At 36.2% G+C, this 24,207-nt stretch overlaps 1 protein-coding gene across 1 annotated transcript in view; it reads right to left on the reverse strand.

Moving 5' to 3' along the window:
- The window catches only part of GABRG1 (gamma-aminobutyric acid type A receptor subunit gamma1), a 58,879-nt gene that overhangs the window by 26,020 nt on the left and 8,652 nt on the right, over window positions 1–24,207 (reverse strand). Inside the window, exons 2-3 of the mRNA XM_064710338.1 lie at window positions 15,189–15,337; window positions 7,547–7,614 (exon numbers count right to left, since the gene is read on the reverse strand). Of these exons, the coding sequence (XP_064566408.1) occupies window positions 7,547–7,614; window positions 15,189–15,337 (217 nt within the window). The remainder of the gene's footprint in view (window positions 1–7,546; window positions 7,615–15,188; window positions 15,338–24,207) is intronic.

A 24,207-nucleotide genomic window follows, 5' to 3' on the forward strand; every position in this document is an offset into this window, starting at 1 on the left:
AACTGATTTGATATTCCAGAATAAAAAAAGAATGGAGAAGGCAAGTAACAAGTAGCTAAATTGTTGGCTGGATTATGTTAAATGCAACACATTTTGTCTGAGAACAGAAGAAAGTTGCCTAGTTCTGTTTTCAGGAACAGAAAATCAAGGAAGAGTTCCAAAACCAAACTCAGAAGTAAAAAAATTTTTTGCAAACTACAGACTTATAATACAGCTAATTACCAGCGAATTTAATAGAAAAATAAATAAAAATATATTCCTATCATTTAATCTTTGCTCAGAAACCCACCCCAGGTTTTCTACCAGATCCAAAATTTTGTGTGAAGGGCACCTCAGTGTTCCTGTAATGGTGTATTTTGGAATCTGCTTCACATGGAGCGTCTCAAAGCAGTTGAACTAACAACTTGATGTGAGTTTAGTGAGGTGTTTTATCATTCTATTCAGCATTCTATTTTCTTAAACTGGAATTCAATGCCAGTGAGGAAGGGAATTTTTCAGAAAAAAAAAAGAAAGGGAAACTAAATAAAGCATTCTACCAGCCTATATGTTTTCACAATAAGAGATGTGATTTAATACTAAATACCAATTTAATACTCTGATGAAAAGACTTTAAAAACAAAAAACGTCATAAACAAAGCCAGTAATCACATGTTTTCCTAAAAGGCAAGCACAAAATAAAGCATCAAGCATTAGTCAATTTATCTTCATCTGCCCAGGGTGGTGCCAATAAACACTCGTAACCTTTACCTTTCCCTCACCCAAATTTCTTTGAACATCAATAAGGGGCTATAAAGTAATTTATTAAAATACTTAACCTATCCTTGATGTATAACCTTTCTTAACAAAATGTTGAAAATGTGGCTACTCTGCCTGGTCGGTTACTTTAAAAGCCCTTTAAAGAGGTTTTGTTTAGCTGCTTCAGGGCCAACAATGTTTTCAGAACTTAGTCCCCATGGCTGAGACCAAAGAAAAAGTAAAATTTTTTGGTTTATTAAACCACTTTTGTTTGGTCTCTAAAGCAATCTGAACTTACTGACCTTAGGGTGAAACCTAACAGATCCAACAAACCACAGTGCTTCTGGCACATACCTGTAATATTACATTAATGATGCTGCAGCCATGCACTGAACAGAATTCATGCAGTAAACAGTAGTGCACTGTGTCTGCTTTCAGAGTTTTAATCAGTCAGATTGCTATAACTGTACAGATAATCACACTGGAGGATGCTATGAGAACATATGCACAGGGTAAGTGGAAATATGGCAAATCATATCTACAGAAGGTGAGGGAGTACAGCAAGACCTACATAGTCACAATTCAGGAAAAAATCTCACTCTTCACATCATAATTTGGCATCTGTGCTAATCTAGTCCTTATTTTGAACATGCAAATTGACAGATGTAAACAACAAAGGCAAGACTTATTTCAATGTTTAGTAGACTATGAACTACCATTAAAATCTTGCCAATAGTGAAAGGATTAGCTAGAAAAGAAACTTAAGCACTACAGCAAAATCTACGCTTTTTATTTCATCAGATTTGGTCATTTGAAGAGAGCATAAGGAGAGGAAGTAGACAAGTTATATATAAAACCTATATACGTTCTCATGGTAAAAATTATATAAAAAAATTTGATTTACTTTTCAACAGAATATTGAATATTTCAGCCAGTAGCTCTCATGAACAAACATTAAACTCTAGAAAAAACTAGAGAACTCAGAACAAAACAAAACTAAAAACCACAACAACAACCAAAAAACACCCAAAAACTGAAACAAAAAACCAAACTGAAATAAAAAACCCCAACTAAACAAAAAAAGAACCCCACAAAAATAGAAAGAAACCAACCACCAAACATGTAAATACATATATATATAAAATCACATGAATAAATCGATTAAGGATTTGGCTTAGAGATTGTCAATACTGATTAATCTGCTCCATTGACCGTACCTTCTAAAGTAAGCAGCTACATTTACCTTGCTGGAATTAGAGACACTCTAGTCAAAACTGGACTCACAGGCAACTTTAACAGCAAAGCCTTACATGGCTTTGTAGTTTCTCTTTATAAGCAAAGGGAATACTTCACCATTCAGTATGGTGCAACTGTTTTCAAAGCAAGGCTAACTGCACACTTACTGTTTGATCTTGAATGTACATGGTTTTCCTGCCATGGTTAAAAACCCCAACATTGATGGCAAACAGACTTATTTGTGGCTTCTACTCTGCAACTGCTGTAAAATACATGATCCCACATGAAAATCAGTATGCCTATTTGGTTTTCTGGTTGATGGGGCAGAAATCATCTTCAAACACCAATCATCTGCTACACTATACAAGATAAATAATATATAAGAGCATGTATAGCCATGAAGAACTTCATAAAAGGAGCCTCTACTTCCTCACTAGCCTTACTGGTCTCAAGAACATAACCTGTTGTGGGGATAAAACTCTACACTTGAGACACCACTGTTATTCAAAATGGCAACATCTCAATCAGCATTTTCTGTATGCTTGTGAATGACACATTTCAATACAGCCCAAGAAAAAGTGTTTTAAACGTGCATTCTCCATGGTGGTATAAATAAGCACTCAGATGTGAAAGACTTGGTGAAATTTAAAAACAGGCCAAACCAGAATAAAATGGAAGCCGAGGTCAACAGGCAGCGAAGCTGCATTCACTTATCAGCAAAAGCATATTCCATTCCTAAAAACTTGGTCAGTGCAGTCAGCCCTGCTGCCAAAGGAGCAAGGAACTCTCTCTCCAGGGGTAGGGTTACTTTCTTGGTAAACAGTTTGGAGGCGCTGCTGCAGGACAAGGCTTCCAGAGCATTCCCCTGTCAGCAAAGTGAACTTCCTGTAGCACAGACCGGGAGGAGAGAAACACCCAGCTGTATCTGCCTGGCTTCAGAGAGAAGGAGGTTCTGTAGTGTCAGCCCCCTTATAGGGGCCAGTGAATTACAGCAGCTCTCGCTGGTGCACGGCCCGGAGGCAGCCACAGAAACCCCTGTGATAAGAGCCACTGCTGAGGTCAGCCCCTATCACAACAAGATGTTGTACAACCCCTATCACAACTACTGCAACAATCAAAGCACACCCTCTGCCTCTTCTCCAAAACCCAGCTCAAATCTAGGCCAGCAGAATTATTCACACAACTGGAATGCAGCATGACATATGTCCATACAGACAGACAGATAAGGAATTAAAGAACAGGTGTGTGATGCTCTTCAAAATATTTATTTTACAGCTGACACAGAGATAAGAGGTATAGAAAAAAACTAAACGGATCTTGTCTTAGCTGCAGACACAAGGGACACAACATAGCTGAAGAAGACAGAAAGCATTTGGAGAGGGTATTAGGGCACAGGAAATAAAGATAAACTATACATCAGAACAGAGACATAGTCTGTGCAGCTTTGGGGTGAAAAGAAAGAGTAAAGCGCTGTTTGGGTCATCTTTAACACTAGTAAATACCCTTACCTTCTCAGCGAAGTGCTATGTAATACTTACACTAACATTACTCCTGGTTTTGATCATCTCAGATCATAACTAAACTATGCAGGCACTCAATACTGCTTATACAGGACACATAACCTCTGCAAGCAGCTGATGGCCTGAATTTAACATAAAAGGCAAGATTTGGAAAGCCAACAGGGGCATAATTGCAGATAGCAACTTGAGCACAACGTGAGCTTAATTCTTTGTGATATTTTGTAACCTTCACAGAGGGGGAAAAATGGGAAATGAGCAAAAGGAAAAGTAAGTTTAAATAGAAATAAAATGAGAAACAATGAAGTTGCTTTGCAGACATTTATAGGAAGTTTCTTTCAAGCATAAAGGGCAGCTTGGGAGAAACGGATGTAAAAAGTTGAAAGTATGGGAGCAGAAACTAGCAAGATCTGAGGCAGAAAATGGCCTCTTGAGGAGAAAAAAACAACTAAAAATCACTGAGGACAGGTTTTGAAGTACCTTGAAAGTGAAAGGGAACAGTTTATGTGTGAAATCCAATGAAAGAGAAGACAAAAGAAGAACCTGAACAAGAGATAAGTCAGTAGAAAAAGTGGAAAATTCTACCTGTAGGACATCTCTAGATGCAATGAGTGGAGCCAAGCTGCAACTGGAAAGGTTACAGAAATACATAGCGTAACAATGAGGACTTGGAAAAGAGTTTTTATGTAATGGGTTAAAAAGTAAAGAAATATAAAATCCCTTTGTATTCAGAATTTGCAAGACAAAATTGAGACTACTCCTGGTTCTAAGACCCATCACATCATAGAAAATTTTTAGATTCCAGTCCTCAATGGCATAAATTAATGAATATTCACAGCAACTGAGAATGAATAAGAGGTGAAAATTTGTAAACTTTAAAGCTGTAATTCAGTCATATTGAGCTAACAAAACAACTGTGAACACATATGAGTGACACAGGACAGAATTTAGATTCCTTAAGACAAAAGGAGACAGAGAATAGCAGGCTATTGACAAAGAAAGGTGTCTAAATTTGTGCATGAAACTTCCAAGAAGAAACAGCACAGGGGAAGAAAAGGTGACCGTGGAAGACATACTGTGCAGAAGCAACAAAGGAACAGCTTTAAGAAATACATTCGCATCAATACTTAAACAGATCAAGTGTTACAAACACAAGAAACTAAGATACTTTATCACAACACACTGACAGACTGACCACAGGTAAAAAGGAAGCTTTTTCAGAATTGTTGTCTGGCCCTATGCATGTTCACAGCTCAGCACTCCTGCCATTTCTTTAACAAGTTACAGAATCACAGATTAGCCCCGTGCAACTACAGAGCATTTATGTCTGAAAGCTCAGGCACTTCAGAGGCAGTTTGGTTATTGCTCTGGCTGTGAATGCTATGAATCTGAGAAGAAACAAACAGGATTTCCAAACAGTATGCTGGCACACTCTACTGAAATCAGAGGAGTGAAGTAAAAATAAACAGGAGTTGTAGTAGTAGTACTACTACTACTACTATATTGATTATTATCATTATTGCCACCATGCCAGCTGTGGCTTAAGTGATGCAGTGGTACAATACAAAACCAGTATTTCCTAAAGCCTGAACTAATCTAAGATTTAAGAACAAACCACAGCACAAAAAGACTGCAGCCTTACATAGCAATGCTATTACATGGCTCATAGAAGGCCATATTTTGCAGCAAAGAGCATAGATTTTCCTAGTGACTTGTGTGGAACTTTCAGTAGCTCTCCTGGCTTCACACTTATTAAGGGACAATGGGTAAACTGCAGGTGAAAACAGGAAAAACACTGACTGCTGTTTAAAGTGAGGACTGAAAAGATGTTGTCTGCTTTGGTTTCAGAAGGCTACAGCAACGCTTGTGAGTTACAGTACAGTACTGTACCTGTATTTTCTGTACAGTAACTGTTCAGCACATTAATTGTAAAGTAACTGCATTTTCCCTCACCCCTCACCATTTTCTTCAAATTGATCACAGGAATTGGGACCAGCTGCTGAAAAGGAACTGCTATGCTGTCCCAGTATGAGCAGAATACTGCAAGTATTTGGTCAATTCTCCCTGAACAAGAAAATCTTAGAGGTATTTTCCAATTGCAGTAATCAAAGTGCAAGAACCAGATTAATCAATTAAAGCTAATCATTTTGGAGAATAAAAAAAAGAGAGAACAATCATTAAATAGTACTTGTGAAGTATTACTCAATTTCTAGGGATGGTAACACAAGAAATGCTAGCAGAAATATTTGGTTTGAAGTTTAAGTATATTCCATAAAAAATCCCACAATGCTCAAGGCTACTGAAAAAAATATTTACTCAGCTGCTGTACATGAACAGCATCCATCAATCTCAAACAGTCATCTGAGTAAGCCAATTAACCATGATCACTTACAGTGCTGACAGGCACCACAATGATTGGAATCTATCATCTTCCCTAACTGAAATAAAAATGTACACTGGGAAAAATAATATAATTCTAACTTCTCTCGAAGAAGATACAGTACAATAAAAAACAGGTAATATTCAAAGACCCGTTGGTACTTTTGTCCTGTCTTATGAACAAATTGATCACAGAATTCCTGCCATTTGAAAGAGAATTAAACCAATTTGCATAAAGTATATATACTTGACTTTCCAAAAATTTCCATTGCTTGCACACTGAATCCACACAACCTTTAGAAAACCTCACAAATTCTCATGTATGGGCCAAAGTGCATCCTTCATGATCTTCCTTTCATTCAGGAAGCTGCCAATTTTCCCAGGAAGATGGTGTGGGAGATGGTGTCAAATATTTTACTGAAGTCTAGATAGAACACAGCCTTTCTCTCATTTACTAAGCTGGTCACTTTGTCATAGAAGGAGATTTGGTGGGTCAGCCTGGACCTTACTTTCACAAGTCCATGTTGGCTGGGCTTGATGCCCTGGTAGTCCTGAATGTGCCATGTAACAGCACTTAGCTGCATTTTACATGGCTGTTGCACAATACATAGCACAGACTAGCTCTAAAAGACAGATTCAAAAATCTTTAGACTTAGTATTATAAGCCTAAATACTCTAGTGATCCAGAAACTTGTTTAAAGTATCAAAGTACCACTGGATTTTCTTGCTTGGCTTCCCATCACTGAAAGTTGCTGTTCTCTACCCCCACATGTCTAAACCACAAGATTCTTAATAATAATTGAGAACTACTGCACTCTCAGGAAATGCTCAGAAGCCCTCTGCACTGGCATGCTCTAGCCTCTGAACAAAACTTTTCTCTGTCATGCAAATTCAATACTGTCAGCAATTCTTTAGGGAGGAAGTAAAGGAGGTAAACTCAAAATCACCTGAAGGCAAGGCCCCTTCTTAGTCCTGGGCATAAGTCATGCCAAAAGGCCTTTCTAAAACCTTCCCAATTTCATACAACACAGTCTGAGAGAACTAAGACAATCCCACATCCCCAGCTTCCTCATAAGTGCTGTTACTTCAGTGTTGGTACTGAACAGATGGGTCAGATCTCAAAAGCGTAAAACAAACTAGGTGAGATGTATTTCTTAACTTCTAGGAAACTAGTCATGTATACATACACACACTGAAAAGGATACAGAAGACTAAATGGAAACAGAAGGACAAAAGAGGTAATTCAAATTTTGATTTCTATGAATTTGAAGAAAAACCAAACAAACAAAAAATCATTTCACTGAAAATAGTTTTGTTCAAATACTGTGTCAATTGTTATTTTTCTTAGGCTATACAGGCTACAGGAAGAGTAGCTCCAGGAAATCAAACCAGGCCAGAGACAAACCAGATATACACAAATATTGTGGAAATGTTCAACATAAACTAAAACAAGGACTTGATACAATGGACTCTGTGTGACCTCACTTTTCTAAAAGAAAAACTATTTTTAAAATTACAACAATTTCAGAGGGACTTAATGTATCTCTGCAATAACTACAATCATATCAGACAGCATAAGAATACATAGAAAGAAAAATTTGAATGAGATTAGAATTATTTCATAATATTAACCCACAGCAACATGCAGATGATATTTTGTGTCAATAATGAGAACTTACCATATTGATTGGGTCAACTGGACCGATGCTGTTAACATAGACATCTGTTTCAATCACCGTAGTTCTCACTAAACAAAATAGTAACCATAATAATTACATATTTAATTAACTCTGTGCATTGTTAGTGCAATTTCATTTATTTAACTAAAAACAGTGCATCTGGTATTCTTTTATTAGATTCAGAACAATTTAATTTCTGTTTGTTTATTTTGTGAAGGATCATATATGACTTGGCTGTCTTATTTCATATGAATTTTTAGAAATATCACCTTGAACTTTTTAGTTCATAATGCAATCTCCACCTGCGCTTTTTGATCAATATAAGACAGATAAAAAAGGCAAAGAAAGGAAAAACAAATAAAACAAAAAAAGCCCAAACTCTCTTCCAACATAAAAATACAGTCCTAAAAAGAAAACAAGTTTGGAACATTTTTTTCATACAACAAACCATGAGGTCTGGGACAAATGTGTTTACCAGCTGCAAGGAATCAATATGAAGTGCCTTCTATCAGTTTCTGAGAATATGTAACAGATAAAAAATAACTTTTCACCACAGGCTTCTTCAAGCCATAAAGCTACAGCACACCTAGGGATTACTAATGTTCTTTCATCAGCTTGATTATTACACTGGTTAAAAGACCAAACTGAAAGCTCATCAATTAAAGTTATTTAAAAGGTAAACATTACCAAATTTATTTTTCTTGAAAAACAGGGAAAACACTCTCAATGTGCAAACAAAAAACCAAAGACTTTTTAAAATGTATTCCAGTACAGAATATACTCTCTACTCTGTGAATTTTCAGAACAATGCAAAGTCTAAGAGTGTCCATAAGAGGCACACCTGAAGTACAGGAAGTTCTCATAGATCATTTTTTTCCTCCTAACTGGTTTATACAGAAAAAGGGCACAAATGAAAGAGGAGAGGATGCATTCTAATTTCATCATTTTACCAAGCATCTTCTGGTTTGTGCTGCAGAACCAGAATGTGGACACAAGAGAATTTATGTCTTTGTACCCAATGGAATGAAGAGAGATAATAATAATAGAGCTCTGCTAGTCCTTTTATGGTATGGCACAATAAAATAAGCATCTCTTTCAAGCTGCAGATAAAAAAAATGGGAAGGTACAAACAAAAAGGCATTTTGATTTCATAGGAGAGGGACCCTCAGTCATCAGATTTAACTTTTTTATACAGCAAAAGCCAAGGGTTTAACAACAAACGTAATCTCTGAAAACTTTAACAGACATACAGAAAGCAAGACTGTAACAGTGACATCCTTGCCAACTACAATGACAGGCAAGATGCATTTCCTAAATATCCCAAGATACTTTTTCCCTGCCAAGCTCACTTGGAGGAAATTTGCCCTAATTTCAAACCTGGTTAATGGTGTGAACATAAGCCTGACAGACAGACACACCAGTGAGGCTGCACAAAGGATTTTCTGTATGACCACAGAGCACAGAGTCACTTGATCACCATACCATCCCCAGCATGCTTCAGAGAAAGTTTAAACAGATTCTGGAAACCAACTTATTTCCTGGGGGAAAAAATAAGTACTTCCTGCAATGATACTTATGGTCCCTTCCAACTCAAAATATTCTGTAATTCTGTTATTCTTTGATTCTGAGCTGCAAATGTTTCCAATTTCTGCAGAGCTCATAAAGAAAGGAAGACAACACAAGGACCCATACACACAGACTGAAATATCAGAGTAAGAAGAAAGTTCATAATGTGTGTATTTAGTCATATGTATAACAAAATCCTTTTGACATATATCACATTCTGCAAATGAATATTCTTTTCCTTTATAATTTGCAACCCTATTTATTTTCATAACAGCAACCCCACTGCTAGAGCAGAACACAAGGAGGTGGATCAAAGTGCATCTTGCTTTATTCCTCAAGTAATGTTGAATACTTCATTGAAATACAACTCACAGGATTCTTTCCCCTCCACCTCCTTTTTTTCCCCTCTCAATTTCAGTTATACTGAAGGAGCTAAATACTCTGCAGCTGCAGCCACCCCCTTTCCAACAGTCTTTGTGTCATCTGCCAGCTTTACTACATAAATGAATTGCCAAAATAATTCAAAATATCATTATTCTTGATCAAAAATTTCCCATGAGACCACACTATAGATATTCCAGCCACTGGGATGTTTATTAACAACTAAATTTCAAGCTCTGTCAGTGACAGTTTTTAATGAGGGCTGTGTCAATTTTAAGAAATTCCAACTTGCATCATGCAGTATTTAACCTGTCACAAGGGCTTTCCTGTAGTGAGCCACTCAGTTAATTCTGCCTTTTCCATACTGCTCTGAGTAAGATTATAAAGAAGTATTAAGAGCCAGAGAACAGTTTAAAAATCTGCCTCTGTTGAAATTATTTTAATTGACAGAAATGATCCAGAGAAAGAAACTCAACTCGCAGATTGGAAGAAGCTTATTTTGTTTACCTTAGTTCTTCTGTATAGTACAGAGAAATGTACTTCAGAATTAGAAAGATTAATTAATACTTCTTGTGTTCTTGAACTAGAAGTGATAACAGTTCATAAAAATGACAAATGCTGGAGGAAAATACCTTCTTGATACTTTGAGAACAAATTGAGAAGATTTTCCGACCCTGGCTGCTTTCTATTTTACTATAAAACTTGCTATCAGCCCTGAAAGCACAAGTAAGAAGAAGGCTATTTAACACATCCTGCATGAAGTGCAGAGCAGCAGTGTTCTAAACAAGGGAGAAAGGGCTTGAACACTTTAAATATTTAAACTGAAAGACAGTATGATGCAGGCTAGAGTAAAGCAAGAAGGTGAGAGTGCATATTCAAGAGGAAGGGGGAGACAGAGAAAGAAGAGCACAAAGGAGCAGCCGACCATAAGGTCAGCTTCTAATGCAGCTGCAGCACACAGGGAACCTGTTTGGTAAGCCCAGTCTAGAGAGATATGCTCACTTTCTGATTTCCTGCTTTGACTTTTTTTTTCACTAGACTAAACTTCTTCTGGGTTTAAAAAGTTTTGAAAAATGTTTATTCCTCATAAGAAAAATCATAGCAATAAAAATCTATCTCAATAATTGACAAATTATTTTAGTAACTAACCCTGATATTTAAAGTGCCTGGTTTTTAGCCTATACTTTTGCGGGCTCAATTTTCAGCTTTTAATATTTGATATATCTCTTCTTGCTACACTTAAGAGCTCTTCTTATCAGCTATTCTCATTCTATAAACATCTATTTCCTGACACAAATAATAATCATTATTGTAAAAGTCTAGAACATTGCACTTTTTATTCCTTAATTCTGCTATTTTCACTCCTCCAATCCATTCAATACATTAACCTAGAGCATGGTAGTCCACCTAAATTCACTAACCCCATAGTTTACCACAATTCCCTCATTTTCTAATGAAGGTTTAAGTCACATCACCTTTGTTTTTAATTAATACATCTTATGCTCTTTAACTAAGACCACTTTTTTAACTTCATCCAGGCTTACTTTCTTTGAGCATGTTTTCTGTAACTCCTCAATACTTGCCTAAAGAAGCATCCCCTATAGTGATAAGGTATTTATTCAGCAAATAAATTCGGTGGGTACCCTATGCAGAAGTAACAGTCCTTCAATTTGTAATAGCTTTTAATGGAATAATACAATTCTAAGAATCAGCTATCTAAGATTATTACTTAAATGGCTACTTAAATTGAAAATTTAGTCTCAAGTGTCTACAGCAGGCTTCCAGGTCAACCTCTGAAGAATTTTTTCAAAGTGATTTTGATGAAGGCAGAGCTCTGTTCTCTAAACTTTTTATACTTCTACTTAAAAGAAATTCATCTTTTGCAGATACTCCTACCCCACCATTTTTATAATTTCCATGATTTTCTATGCAGTGCACACATCCAATGCCTTCAACATTCCCTGAATATGTGCTTCTACATTTTGCTCTTGTATTTTGATTTTCTTCAATTCTTGGAAAATATTCTTAAAATACATCTCTCTCTAACTTTCATTGGTATTTTCCTGCTTGTTTTGCTGTCTGGAATAAAATTAAAAAACTTTCCAAAGAGTGTTAAAATGAGAATGCAAAAGCAAGTCCTTAATGCAAAGCATTCACAGTGGCACAATATGGCAATATGCACATGTGCTACAGTATTTCTACAATTTTTATAAGGTTATTTAACTAGTATATCTGAGAAATATTGTCTAATTAGAAGCACAGTTGGCTAGGTAATTTCCCCCAGGTCCTGCCCCATTGGAGCTCCTTGATCTTTTAACCCTCTACATTATTGTATCTACAATGTATGGTGCAAAACAAAGTGTCCTTGGTAGACTAATAAACAGAATTCCAAGAATGTATTACTAACAGTTTTTTAAAAGATGGGAGAAGTCAGGAAAAATACTAAAACTTATAACTATGCATTAACAGTCTGCAAAGTTACAAATATATGAAAAACATATAAAAATCTAAAAATCTTTAGGCATCATTTTGAGCTTATTTCTTTTCTGCCTATATCATACTTTCAACGCTGCTAGACTAGGAGACTAGGAGCACCTGTTCAACAGAATACATTCTAATACATTTATTTTTTGAGAATTAGCACTTCAGTTTGAAAGCCCTGTATTTTCCAGGTATTCTTGATATCTCTTAGAACATGACTATTCATATTAGTGCACTTGAGAGAAGTAATTATTCATCCATGTTCTGCTTATGGGGTAGTAACAACCATCCACATTTCTCGGGGCATCCAATTTTTCTACATGTATGAGCAATTATCCTTAAATTCCCACCCAATTATCCCAAATTCTTAAGGTTTCCATCAATGATGAGTTGTCTTAAACTGTTAATGAAAACACTCACTAAAGTTGTAGATATGTGATGACTGTTTCCTATTTTTAATTAAATTTTCAGATAGTGCAGTTGTATTTTGCACATATGCACATCACTGCTGGAAAAAATTATCTGTACATTGATAGGATAATATTAATAGATCAGTGCCCCTAGGATGAGAGGGGTGAAAAATGAGAAGCCAGAATTCTTTCCTTTAAAAAGGAAAGTTCAAAAACAATAGTGACGTTGATGCGGGGCTAGAGCTGAAACAGTATGGTTATAAAATCAAGCACCCAGAAGGTAATGTTACAGTGAGAATAATACTGCTTTATTAGTATATCAACACTCCAAGGTTGTATCTGTAATTAAGCATATTTATACCACAGATAGGAGACTTTATCAGATAACTACTATTACTTCATACTGAGTAGAAGAATAATAGAACATTTATGCTCCAAACACCCCAAGCCTACTACGTAACTTGAATTAAGGGCTAGTAAGATTACTAAACATAGCAAAGGGTAGAAGTTAAGAAATTACTACAACTCATAGATATTTGAATGAGACAAACAGAAAATGACAGAGTGGTTTTCCCCTATTAAATTTCAGTATTGCCTCCAAAATGCCAATTTTCGTTTGGCTCTCCTTTAGCATGTCCCTCAACTAACTGCATGTTTAACAATGAAACTCTTATCTCACTGTGAGATGCTGAAATTCTGTGTCAACACCAGGAAGAAAACTAAATTCTGCTCTGGGATTCAAACCCAAAAGTCCAAGTTCAAAACAAAAAAATGCTGCTATTGTAAATGAGCTTTGTAATTCAATCATAAGAATGTTCAGTGGGATTCTAATGTTTTGAAAGATAATGAAAATTCCAGTTCAATAACCTTGTTGTACAAGAACTGACATACCCTCTGAAGAAAGGAATCTGACACCTGATTTTATCCACATACTTGAAGCAGATTAAGATGAATAAACTATTGCCTGATTTTGTTTTTCTGTCTGTCAAATATCTGCTGCAGTTTCCAAACAACTGGACAGAATGCAGAGCTTTCAACTGAAGTCAGAAATTTCATCTTATGTTGTCCAAAATTTCTTCCTTGTGGCAGAATCATGCTTAACATTTCTTCAAATACCCCCAAACGTTTCCTTTTTTCATTACTCTGGCTGATTATTCATGAACTTCATGTTCTAGTATAGTGGATGGATGCAGGATCCAGACAGCAATGTCATATAGGTACAGAACTTGTGAGAAGAGGTACGTTTATGAGAGAGAAGTTAGAACTAAGCGTCTTCTTTTGGGAACTGATATTTTGAATCCAAAAAGCTGTACATTGAGTTACTCACAGAAAGACAGTTCTTGTCCTATCAAGACTCAGAACATAGCCATGAAAATAAGGTTAAGAATAACATCAAAATTCTTCCATGCCCATCTAAATGCATTTGACATGTCAGAATAAATTCCTCCTCTGTATTTGTTCCATTTACTTGTAAGTTTTATGGGGAGAGAAGAGAAAGAGAATTCTCTTTTCTTTCATCCCCACCTACAAGCAAATCATTAGAAGGAATCCTAGAAGAGACAGTTTATTTCCTCACAATCACTTTTCTGTCTGTTGCATCAAATGGGGAAAAACCAACAGTAAGCTATACATTTGTCACACATTGAGAATTTAAGGAAAAACATGCTGGAGGACTTTTCATGTTGTCTAAATGTTTTTAGTAATTCAATTAAATGAACATGAAGGAAAAGACTCAAACCAAACTTTGTGAGATTCATATGTGATTATATTATGACAGGGAGAGAATTATTGCCTTTCAACATCTCTAAGATAACAGTCACCAATAAAACAGAACTAAGAAGTTTGGGAAAGAAAACAATTTGTCAGAAGCTTTCAAAGGAAGATGCATAATTTGAGATTGTGTCTTTTTCTTCCCCTACATAAATGAAACAGGTCTAGATTGTTGTGCTGTTTAAAGTATAAAGAGCTTACAGACTTACATGGCATTCCTTTGATAAGGAGTGCCAGGTACATCACAAATACTTATGTCCTCCACCTCTTCCTTCACATTTCAGGAAACAAACTCAGAGAAAATATATTGCTTTTTTATTTGATCCTGCATGCAAGGAGCTGGCAAGGTTTCATGTATTACATGTTTTCAAAACATGATTCTTCCAAATATTTATGCTTAATAGTTATATGCAAATTGATGCTTTGACTATTGAAAGACAAAATTGCCTTCATATAGCTGCAAAGTTTGATCTATAGCAATGCAGTTTTCCTTCCTATATTCCACTTAAAAATGGGTCCTATATTTTTAGACTCCTGGGTTTTTTTTCAAAATCTTAGCTAAGGGAAGAAGACAATTGAGTTGAGCTATATTTGCTCAAAATAGACACAATGAATTTCACAGAGTAAGAATAAAATTTCTAGGGATAATGCTTTAATGAAATCCTAAAGACTTAGGATCAATTCTTGAAATGGCCATGGCTGGTTTATATCGACAGTTCTTTCTGACAGAAGATCTTAGTTAAACAAAGAAAATTATAATTGCCTTTCAGTGATTAATTACAGATTGCTCACTGTCCCCCAAAACCATTACCTTCCATAAGAAAAAAATATTATAAATAGAAGATGAGGTCTTATCTTGCATAGAACAATTTTTTACTAGTTCCAGAAAAATGACTGTATTTTATTACTCTTATATTTAGCTTGCCATATTGAGTTTTAAATATTGAAACAAGCATAGTTTTGCCATATTTGACAAAATGCACACCATCTCTAGTTCACATTTTCAAGTAAACTGAATCATTTTATGAGCTTACCCCCAATATCTGGCCGAAGCTTATTGTCATATCCTTGAAGTAAGGAGTCCAGGATGTGAGTTACATCACCACCATGAATCTTTGGTGCAAGGACCCATGTTTTATTCACCATTAGATCTTCATCATCCTCATCATCTGCTTTATCAGCTCTATGTTGCGTGATAAAAGAAACCAAAATTGGGAAAAACACAAGACATGGTGAAACTGAATACACAAGAGTTGGAGAAGAAAGAGATAACAATATTGAACACCATTTAGAATAGTTTGTGCAAACACAAATGCATTCTGGTGCCAAAAGAAAGAAGCCAGCCCTTATTTACAATATATATATATATATATAAAAATATTTACCAACATTTTGTTTTATGATGGTGGAGAGTATAACTGTTAATAGAGGCATTTACACATCACCCATATAGAAAAATTCAAGCCATGAGTCAAACCCACAAAGGCAGCAGCAGGCATCAGTTTACTGTCACACTTTTCCTGTTTTAAAACAAAAGTATAATTCCAAAGCTTTCCCCTACATGCATTTCTTTCTCAAGCAATGCTGCTGATATTTCTAAGAGATGCTTAATCTTCATAATAGCATACCTACTGTATGCTACTTAAAAAAGCATCAACAGAATCTCTTTCCTAGTAGACTCTGTTGCATGATGTAAAAAAATAAGACTTGCATTCTGATTAAACTCCATTCACATTTTAAGCAAACAAACATTACATCCATGTGCTACAACTAAGCATTAGGAGAAGCAGAAGCTGCAGACATATGCCAATTACGTCTCTGAATGTGTACATGGTATAGTCAACTGAAAGGAATGGTACTCCATTTTCAGATCATTTATTAGCTACCTATTTTATCAAGATGAAACAATTGTACAAGGAAAATAATTACATATTCATTTATTACCTATCTTTTAATTAGATAAGCAGCAATAGATAGTGAATCCCTAGATCATTAAAAAAATTGCAATACCTTGGTTGCATCTGCAAATTCACTCAGATATCACCAAAAGGTCAAAGAATGCCTGAAAGTAGTTTTCTTTCCATTTCAATCAAATGAGGATGGACTTCAATATTCCTCCAGTGCTAAAAACTGCTATCTATATTACTCATCTAGTTTATTTCAAGGAAATGCTATGGGCTTGAGGTCAGGCAAACTGCTTGAGACTTACAGCAGTAACTAAGTCACACAACCTACCTTCACAAATGGGCACTGGCCAGCAATTACAGAAAATATGCAGCCCCTATAAATCAGATCCAATGTTAACACAAGCACAATATTCCAGTAAAAGAAAAGAATTAAATTACTATCCTTGTGACAATTCACATTGTATACCAAAACTAAAAATGTTACTGCTTTATTAAGGGCTTCTAAATTACACAGACATATGCTGCCCTCAAAACTAAGAGTGGAAATTTTCAGCAAATTTACTGCAGGAAAGACGACCACCACTATGCTCCATGTGAAGAAAGGACAGAAAAAGTCAGGAAAGGACAGAGTGAGGTAAGGCATGCCTGCCTTTTATTGCAATCCTTTGTGGAAATGCCTCAAACCAGTCTGTAATAGAAAGGCCTTGCATCACCTCTTGGATAACACTAGCAAGTCTCACTGAAAATCAAAACTGTCATGGCCGTGGAAACTCTCAGTGGTTTTGGCATGCCTGCTTAATTTGGGAAAGGAAACCTTGCCACAGCTCAATAGGCTTCCAGAGGATGAACAAAAACCACTGTTCAGATATCAGAGCTTTCATACCTAGCTTGCTGCAAACAAGTTGAAAGAGTCTATTATAGCAGAAAGTAATACGCAGTCTAAATACAAGGCTCACTGACAGCTTCCCTGTAACAGCCTGAAAAGTGCTTTCATTCTTTTAAATTGAAATGCACCATAAAATACTTAATCTTTACTGCACTACATAGAGAAATGTCAGATATTAAATATTTAACATTTCCCATTAGCAGGATCCCACTAATGGGAGCACTAAAACTAGGAAGTTAAGTTTCATAAATGTACACTCTTTCTCCCTCAGAGCTACCTGTTTCTTTCATGCATTGTTGCCATACAGCTTCTTTATTATTATTATTATATCTATTTATGATCTGCTTGCACTTTTTGGCATCTAATTACTTTATAAATTAGCTTACAGTTGCTCAGAGTGAAAAGGCAATCCCAGGCTTTTCCCAGAGGCATTAAGATGATGAGGAGTTAAAAGTTAATTTATAACTAGATCTCTAAGGAAAGACACATAACCGCCACAAAACTGACCTTCTTCTTTTTGTCTTCCATCCCATAAACAGTAGAAAGTATAGTGAAATTAACAGAGTTCCTTACATATACAGGGCACCTGATTCTCTGGGTCAGCCCAATTATTTGCAGAAAATTTGAAGTGATTATGACTCTACTTTGTTCTTCTTTAAAGTTTTTTCCACAATGCTATTAAGAACAGCCAAAATGGAAAGTACAAGAGGTCATACCATGACCACCTAAACCAAATAGGAGTTACAACCACAACACCTCAACTCACAGTCACTTGAATATCTTGACATTTCCAAGAGTCCTTAATTTTATTTATAGATTCACAGGACAAATCACGTCAGAAAGAGATCATGAGAGGTCTCTCTAGTCCAGACTCCTGCTCAAAGCAGGGCTTGCTCTGAGGTCACAGCAGGTTGCTCATGGCTTGGTCAGGTTGGCTATTCCAGACATCCAAAAATGGAAGCTGCACAACCTCTCTGAGCAACCTGATCTCCACTTGGCTCTTTTCTATAATTTAATATATTTAAATAAACCAGGAATTAACAAGAAGAAAGATGCAAATAAAAACAGATTTCAGATTTTCACTTTTCATTTTTTCACTTTTTGTCTTACTTAATTGGAGTATCTCTGGTCCTCCTCCAATTTTAAAACTCTGAACTACAAATAGGTATACAATGGTAGCTTACAGAAAGCTATTAATGCAATTCCACGGGAAAAGGAAAAATTCCATCCCAACATCTGAGCGATTTTCCAGGCACCAGTAAATAAATCCATACAAGAAGACAGTTTTATTAGAGGCAACATTTCTTTACTTGGTGTCTGACAAGTATTGGTTTAAAATGCGCATTTCTGACTATTTACACAGAACTAATTGATTTTATCTTGGAAATACTGTACACTGAAAAAAGTGCCAACTGCACAAAAAGAAACACAATTGTTTTCTACACTAGTACAAGGCCAACAAGAGCTTGTGACTCACTAACCCATTTGATAAAATGGCAAAGAAACCAACATGAATCAGATAATAATGTAACCAAATGTGGAATACCTGAATTATTGCTGTTCTTCAAGGTGAAAACAGCTATTCTCACTCTATTCCTCTCTTACCAGCCTTTTCAGAGGTGCTTGACTGAGATTAACCCATCTCACTACCTGACTATCATCTTTTAAACTTGTCTTTAAAATGTGCCCAAGATCACCAAGTGTGCAGTAAAGACTGCAGTATCTCTGAAATGCTGATGGAACCCGGTTCTACAGTTCTGATTCCTAAACCACAGCCACTGACGTGCAGCAACAAGACTGTGGAAAGAATGAATGACACTGGATGGAAGGAGGAAGTGACCAGAATATACAGAAAGTCTTTTGTAAACCCTTCAGTGAAACAGAGCACACCACCTGCCAACTTGAATTGTCAACCCAGTCGGTTTTGGGGGGAGTTGCACAAAGCTCCCTCAAAAGAGCACCTAGTCATGTGAAGGCAACAGGACAGGCACTGTGTCCATATTCACCTCCAGGAATCTGAATTACCAATATGCTAAACAGATTTGTCATGATAAACATTTGTCATGCTAAAGAGATTTTAATTAGTTTGTTTTAAAGATAGAAATCCCTTCAGATGTAAAAAGTCTGCAGGATCAGTTGAGACGGTGTTATCACTTAATTGACCTTGCTAGGCCATGTTCTATAAAGAAACATTCACTTTAGAAAACAAGATGGGTCAAAACTGTTAATCCTTTCCCAAGTTTTTGTGTATCTCCAGCATTTTCTCCAGAATTTGGAATGGGATAGAAGGAAAAACAGAAGGCAGCAAACTTCATTCTAAACCAGAAAATAAAATGTTAAATTCAGGTATGCCATTCAATTATTTAATGACAGTTAACTTGGGCTGAGGACCTTTTTACTTCTTTGCCATTAAAATAAATCTGAAAAACCCATGAAGATTAATGCTAATTAACTCCACTCCCATTTTAATGGTAGCACTATCCTGTCTCTTTCACAACCCCAAGAAGGAAAGGCAAACTTAATTAAAGAGGAATTCTTTTCCTTTCCAAGTTCATCTAAAGGTTATTTCACTATACACAGAACATAATACTTGATCATCTCTCCATTTACTGTAAAATGTATTTGTTCCAGCTAAGTTCACTCACCGTCTTTTTCAGAATGTCTGGAGAGATTATGATTGAGAACAAAAATACATCATCAAACATTGAAACATTTCTGTTCCATGGCACAGTGCAACTTCATGTCTAATAATGCAGGCGCTAATTCTGATTTTAATGATTTTATAAATAAGAAAGAGACCTCACCTCTTAAGATGCTTGTTGTTACAACACTTCAGCTACCCTCATAAACTCAACAGTAAACTGCATGTACACAGCTACCAGCAATTAGGCAAAAAGTGCCCCCATTTTGCTCTCTGTCCTTCAACTAATTGGAGACATTACCATGACTAATAAATCTCTGGGCACAAGTGACTAAAGACTAAATAAGTCTTTTCAACATCAGGCAACGTGCTTCTCTTCAGACACTAATATCATAGGTTTTTGTTCTCCTTTAAATACGAGAAAAATCAGTCAGGTGACCTTTGTGCTGCAATTAACATCTGTCAAGTTATGCAATGAACTGGAAGAAAAACTAATATAGGGAAACTGTTCTGACTGCTACTTGCATCACGCATGTCAATGTCATAAGTGAGAGAATTTAAATATAGCTAAGCATCAATTTAGTTGTCCATTCCCAGGCTCCTATTCCTATCCAGCACACGGAAGGATATCCAGTCTTCCAAGATGGGCTGATTTATAGGGAACCTGTAGATCTCTGGAAAAGTAGACACTTGTCAAGGAACCTGAGTTATCTCTGCTGAAGCTTTAAGTTTGTGCAGAAGCAACTCAGTCAAGCTCTTGGTACCTGTGAGGTTCAGACAAATTTCACAGGGGCCTCGTCTATTTGGAGGTAGTGATCCTTCTGTAGAAGAAATACTCTGATTATTATTTAATAAATAAATAAGGAGGAAAGTGAATGTTTCAGATAATTTCCATGCTGAGAGAGCTAAAATAAATACACTTCTCTCCTTGTTGCCTTACATATGTGAATGAAAACAGTAAGGTTAGTTGAGTTACTTCATTTACGTGAGGATCTTCAGTTGCTTCAGGAGTTTTACCAACACAGGAGTAGGGCACAGTGACACTTACCTAAATGATGAAATATGCCATAAGACAGCTGTTATTCACTGCCTGTGCTCCCCAGGATACATCCTTTGTCTAAATATAATACAATTTAACCTTTATTTTGTATTACTTAAAAAACCCCAAGAAACAAATTTAAAAAAATATTTCTTGAAGTATTAACATGACAGATTACTTTGTAAACAATAATACTGGCCTTCATAACAAGTCAGTCAAGACAGGGAAGTTTTTCAACAGATCATCTAACCAGACACTAGCTTGCTCCAGAACACCAAGCACTGTATGCTTGTATGTGGTAAAGTGTATTTATTTCATGGCCCCATCAATGTGAGGTCAGAGCTCACCTGAACTAGCCAAATTCCACACAAGAAAAAAGACCTAAAGCTCTGCTGAAAAGCTAAATATGGTCACTGACACACCTATGTCCAGAGTCAGACATTTGTAAAGAGGCTGGTGATGATTCTAGCTCAGAAGACACAAATGCAAGTACTTAATTGTGCCATGTGAATGACCAGGGCATAGGACCAGGTGTAGATGAAAATCGGAACTCTGGCAGGATGATAAGTTTAAGAAATGCCTGAAGCAGAGCAAAGTTCCTTATATACAGAGAAAAATGCAACTTCAATGTGAAATGAATAATTACTCTCATGTCAGAAATTTAAATTATATATTTGCATATGTTCTTGAATCTTCTTAAGATAAAACATGGAAGGATGTCAGACAGACTCGTAGTACCCTCATAAGCTCAGAATTTAGCAGCACTCCTTCAGGTATGCAAATACTACTCTCAAATAGAAAAAATAATTAGGGCCTCATAATCATGACTCATAAAATAGAACTCAATTTCATTTTTCTAGAAAAGACTTGGAAGCTCACTATCACTGCTAGCTGTCAGTAGTGAACAGTTTAAAGCATTCACTCTCAAGACTCATCTCTCAAGACTTATCTTTTAGACTTTACGGCTGACTTCATAGTCATCAGTTCCGTTACTGTGGAAGTGAACTCTTGTATTTCATCATCAGCATCTTCACTGATATGCTTTATGTGTCACAGAAATTTTCTGGGAAAATAAAAGTAACCACAAGCAAAAAAATACAGCTACTGAAAATATGTGTCCAAAAAGCACTACTTACTCCTGGTAATCCTGTGGGATATACAGCCACTGATATTATAGTCCTTCCTCTTTATCCTTCCCAAAGTGGTTTACATTCTCTTGACAAAAATCTCTTTTCCCCCCATCTATTCCATCTCCAACGTTTTCATCAATTTCCCCCCCTTTCTGCCTTGCCAGACTTGGGCATATTCTTTTGTGTGTCAAAATGTATTTCTCTCTCCCACTGAAGTATGTTTTCCTTATTCCCTGTATCTTTTCTCCAGTACACCTACCACATACTGTTAGGTTGATTCTTCTTCTGAATACACATAGTGCTTTGTGCTATTTGTTTTATTTCATTTTTGTCTGGCTGTTTATAATTTCCTGCCCTGCTTCTTCTTTCCATTCTTCTTCCTTGTTGTTTACTGAAGGGGTTAATTTGGACATTAATTATCAGGGAAAAGTGTGGAAAAAATATTAGGAATTCCTACACAGAAATATTTGAACACTAGATTAGAAGTATAAGCTCCATGGAGAAGTTCACTTGGTATTAAACAAGCTTTTTTGCAAAAAAATGAACAATCATAGCAATAACAGAATAAAAAAATGCATCTCTGGTGTTCAATCCCTGTAAAAATTGTTGCCTATGTATCTGAGTGCTCGGACTATTAACCTTGTGATATCTTCATACATATCACAAGTACTGGATGATTAAGATCTTTTGAGTCGTTACATCTTTGAAGCACATCTCTGAAAGATATTAAACATTTTCTCCAACAGACAATAACTTCAGTCCAACTAATTTTAATCTCTTTAATCTTTTAAAAAAAAGTGATACCTTCACTTAAAAGCATTATCACATTTCTCATAAAATCTTCAACATCTTTGTGACACTTACATATCAAAAACTAATTCAAAATTACTGAACAATACAACCAGACTTAACTCTGAGCACTGAATAAAGGCACAATCTGACAAAAATATTTATAGAAACGTGGATTTTTAACAAGAGGAACAGATACTATTAAAGCTATCTTCTGAGAGAACAATTTTGTTCTGAGATCCACACAAATTGCTCTTCTCCAAGTCAATTTTCACGTAATGCGGCATGCTGTTTGAAATAACACTGGTCAAATGCTATTAATTCAAATGGATTTTAGAGATCTCACTAAATTGTCATAAAGACTCAAAGTATCTCAGATATTCTTTATCCATCAGTCTTCTAACATAACACAAAGTTTATCTTCTCTCCTTGAAAGTTCATCCAAAGACTGATATGGTCAGACCAGTATAACTGCTGCCTCTACTCCTATCAAGCTGCAGCCCAGAAATCAATTGACAATTTTTCTCACATCTCTGTAGCCAAGTACAGGTAATTCTCTGTACCACTTCAGAGCTGCTGGATTCTCAAACATATTCAGCTTGATTAATATAGCAATCTTACTTTGACCATGTCTTTATCTCCATATGTGATGACAAAAATACTCAGTTGTGGAGACCTGAGGCAGAAAACTACCTGTTTCTACAATTCTCTTTTTGTGCCACACAATAGAGAGCAACAATTTTGCACACAGAGCAAAACAAAACAAAAAATACAAGCTGATTTCTGTAATTTTCCAGAGAAATTACTAGTTTTCACATAAATTTAGAAGGAATCTTAAGAAGTTTACTTCTAGTCAAAGGGCCGAATCTGAATTTAGACTAGGGTGCTTGCCTAATCCAGCTGGTATATAAAAATTCCATGGAAAGACATCCCAAACCTTCACTGGATATCTTGTTCTGCTGTTTAATTATCTTTCTAGTAATTTTTTCTTTATATCTAGTACAGATTTCACTGTTGGAATTCATCACTGTTGTTTCTCATTTTCTTACCATGCACCACTAGGAAGTGCCTACCTCTGTTTTCTGGATTGTCTCCCAGTAAATGCTGGGGACTGATGCTGAATCCACACCAAGTCATCTTTTCTCCAGTCAGATCAGCCCTTGCCTCTTAGGGACAGGTGCTCCTGCTTGACCCCCTTGGTATCCTCTCCTGAGCTCCCTCCACTTTAAACCCTGAACTGGATGCAGTATCTACATGCAGTTTCACAAGGGCTGAGCTGAGGGAGACAGTCAATTTCCTCACCTTCCTGAATGTGTACCTGATCCCATAGCCCAGGAGTCTGCTGTGCCAAGATGCCATGCTCTCCAACAGCAACTCCAGGTCCTTCTGGAAGAGCTGCTCCCCAGCTAGCTAGCTCCAGTCCTGCTGAGGGGGATTTTCCATTCAGGTGCAGGATTTTAGCACTCATCCTTGATGACTTTATAATATTCCTGTCAACATATTACCCCAGGATCTCCTGCTCCCTCAGAACAGCAGCCCTGTCTGCAAACATACAAATTTGGTAAAATAGTAATATTTCAAAATGGAAAAAAAATGTCTTTAAGAAACATTTTATAATAAAATCATTATTCCTGATGCTCTGAGGAGTTCTTGCTCCACCC

This window comes from Zonotrichia leucophrys, chromosome 4, assembly GCF_028769735.1.
Source record: "Zonotrichia leucophrys gambelii isolate GWCS_2022_RI chromosome 4, RI_Zleu_2.0, whole genome shotgun sequence".
Taxonomy (NCBI): domain Eukaryota; kingdom Metazoa; phylum Chordata; class Aves; order Passeriformes; family Passerellidae; genus Zonotrichia; species Zonotrichia leucophrys.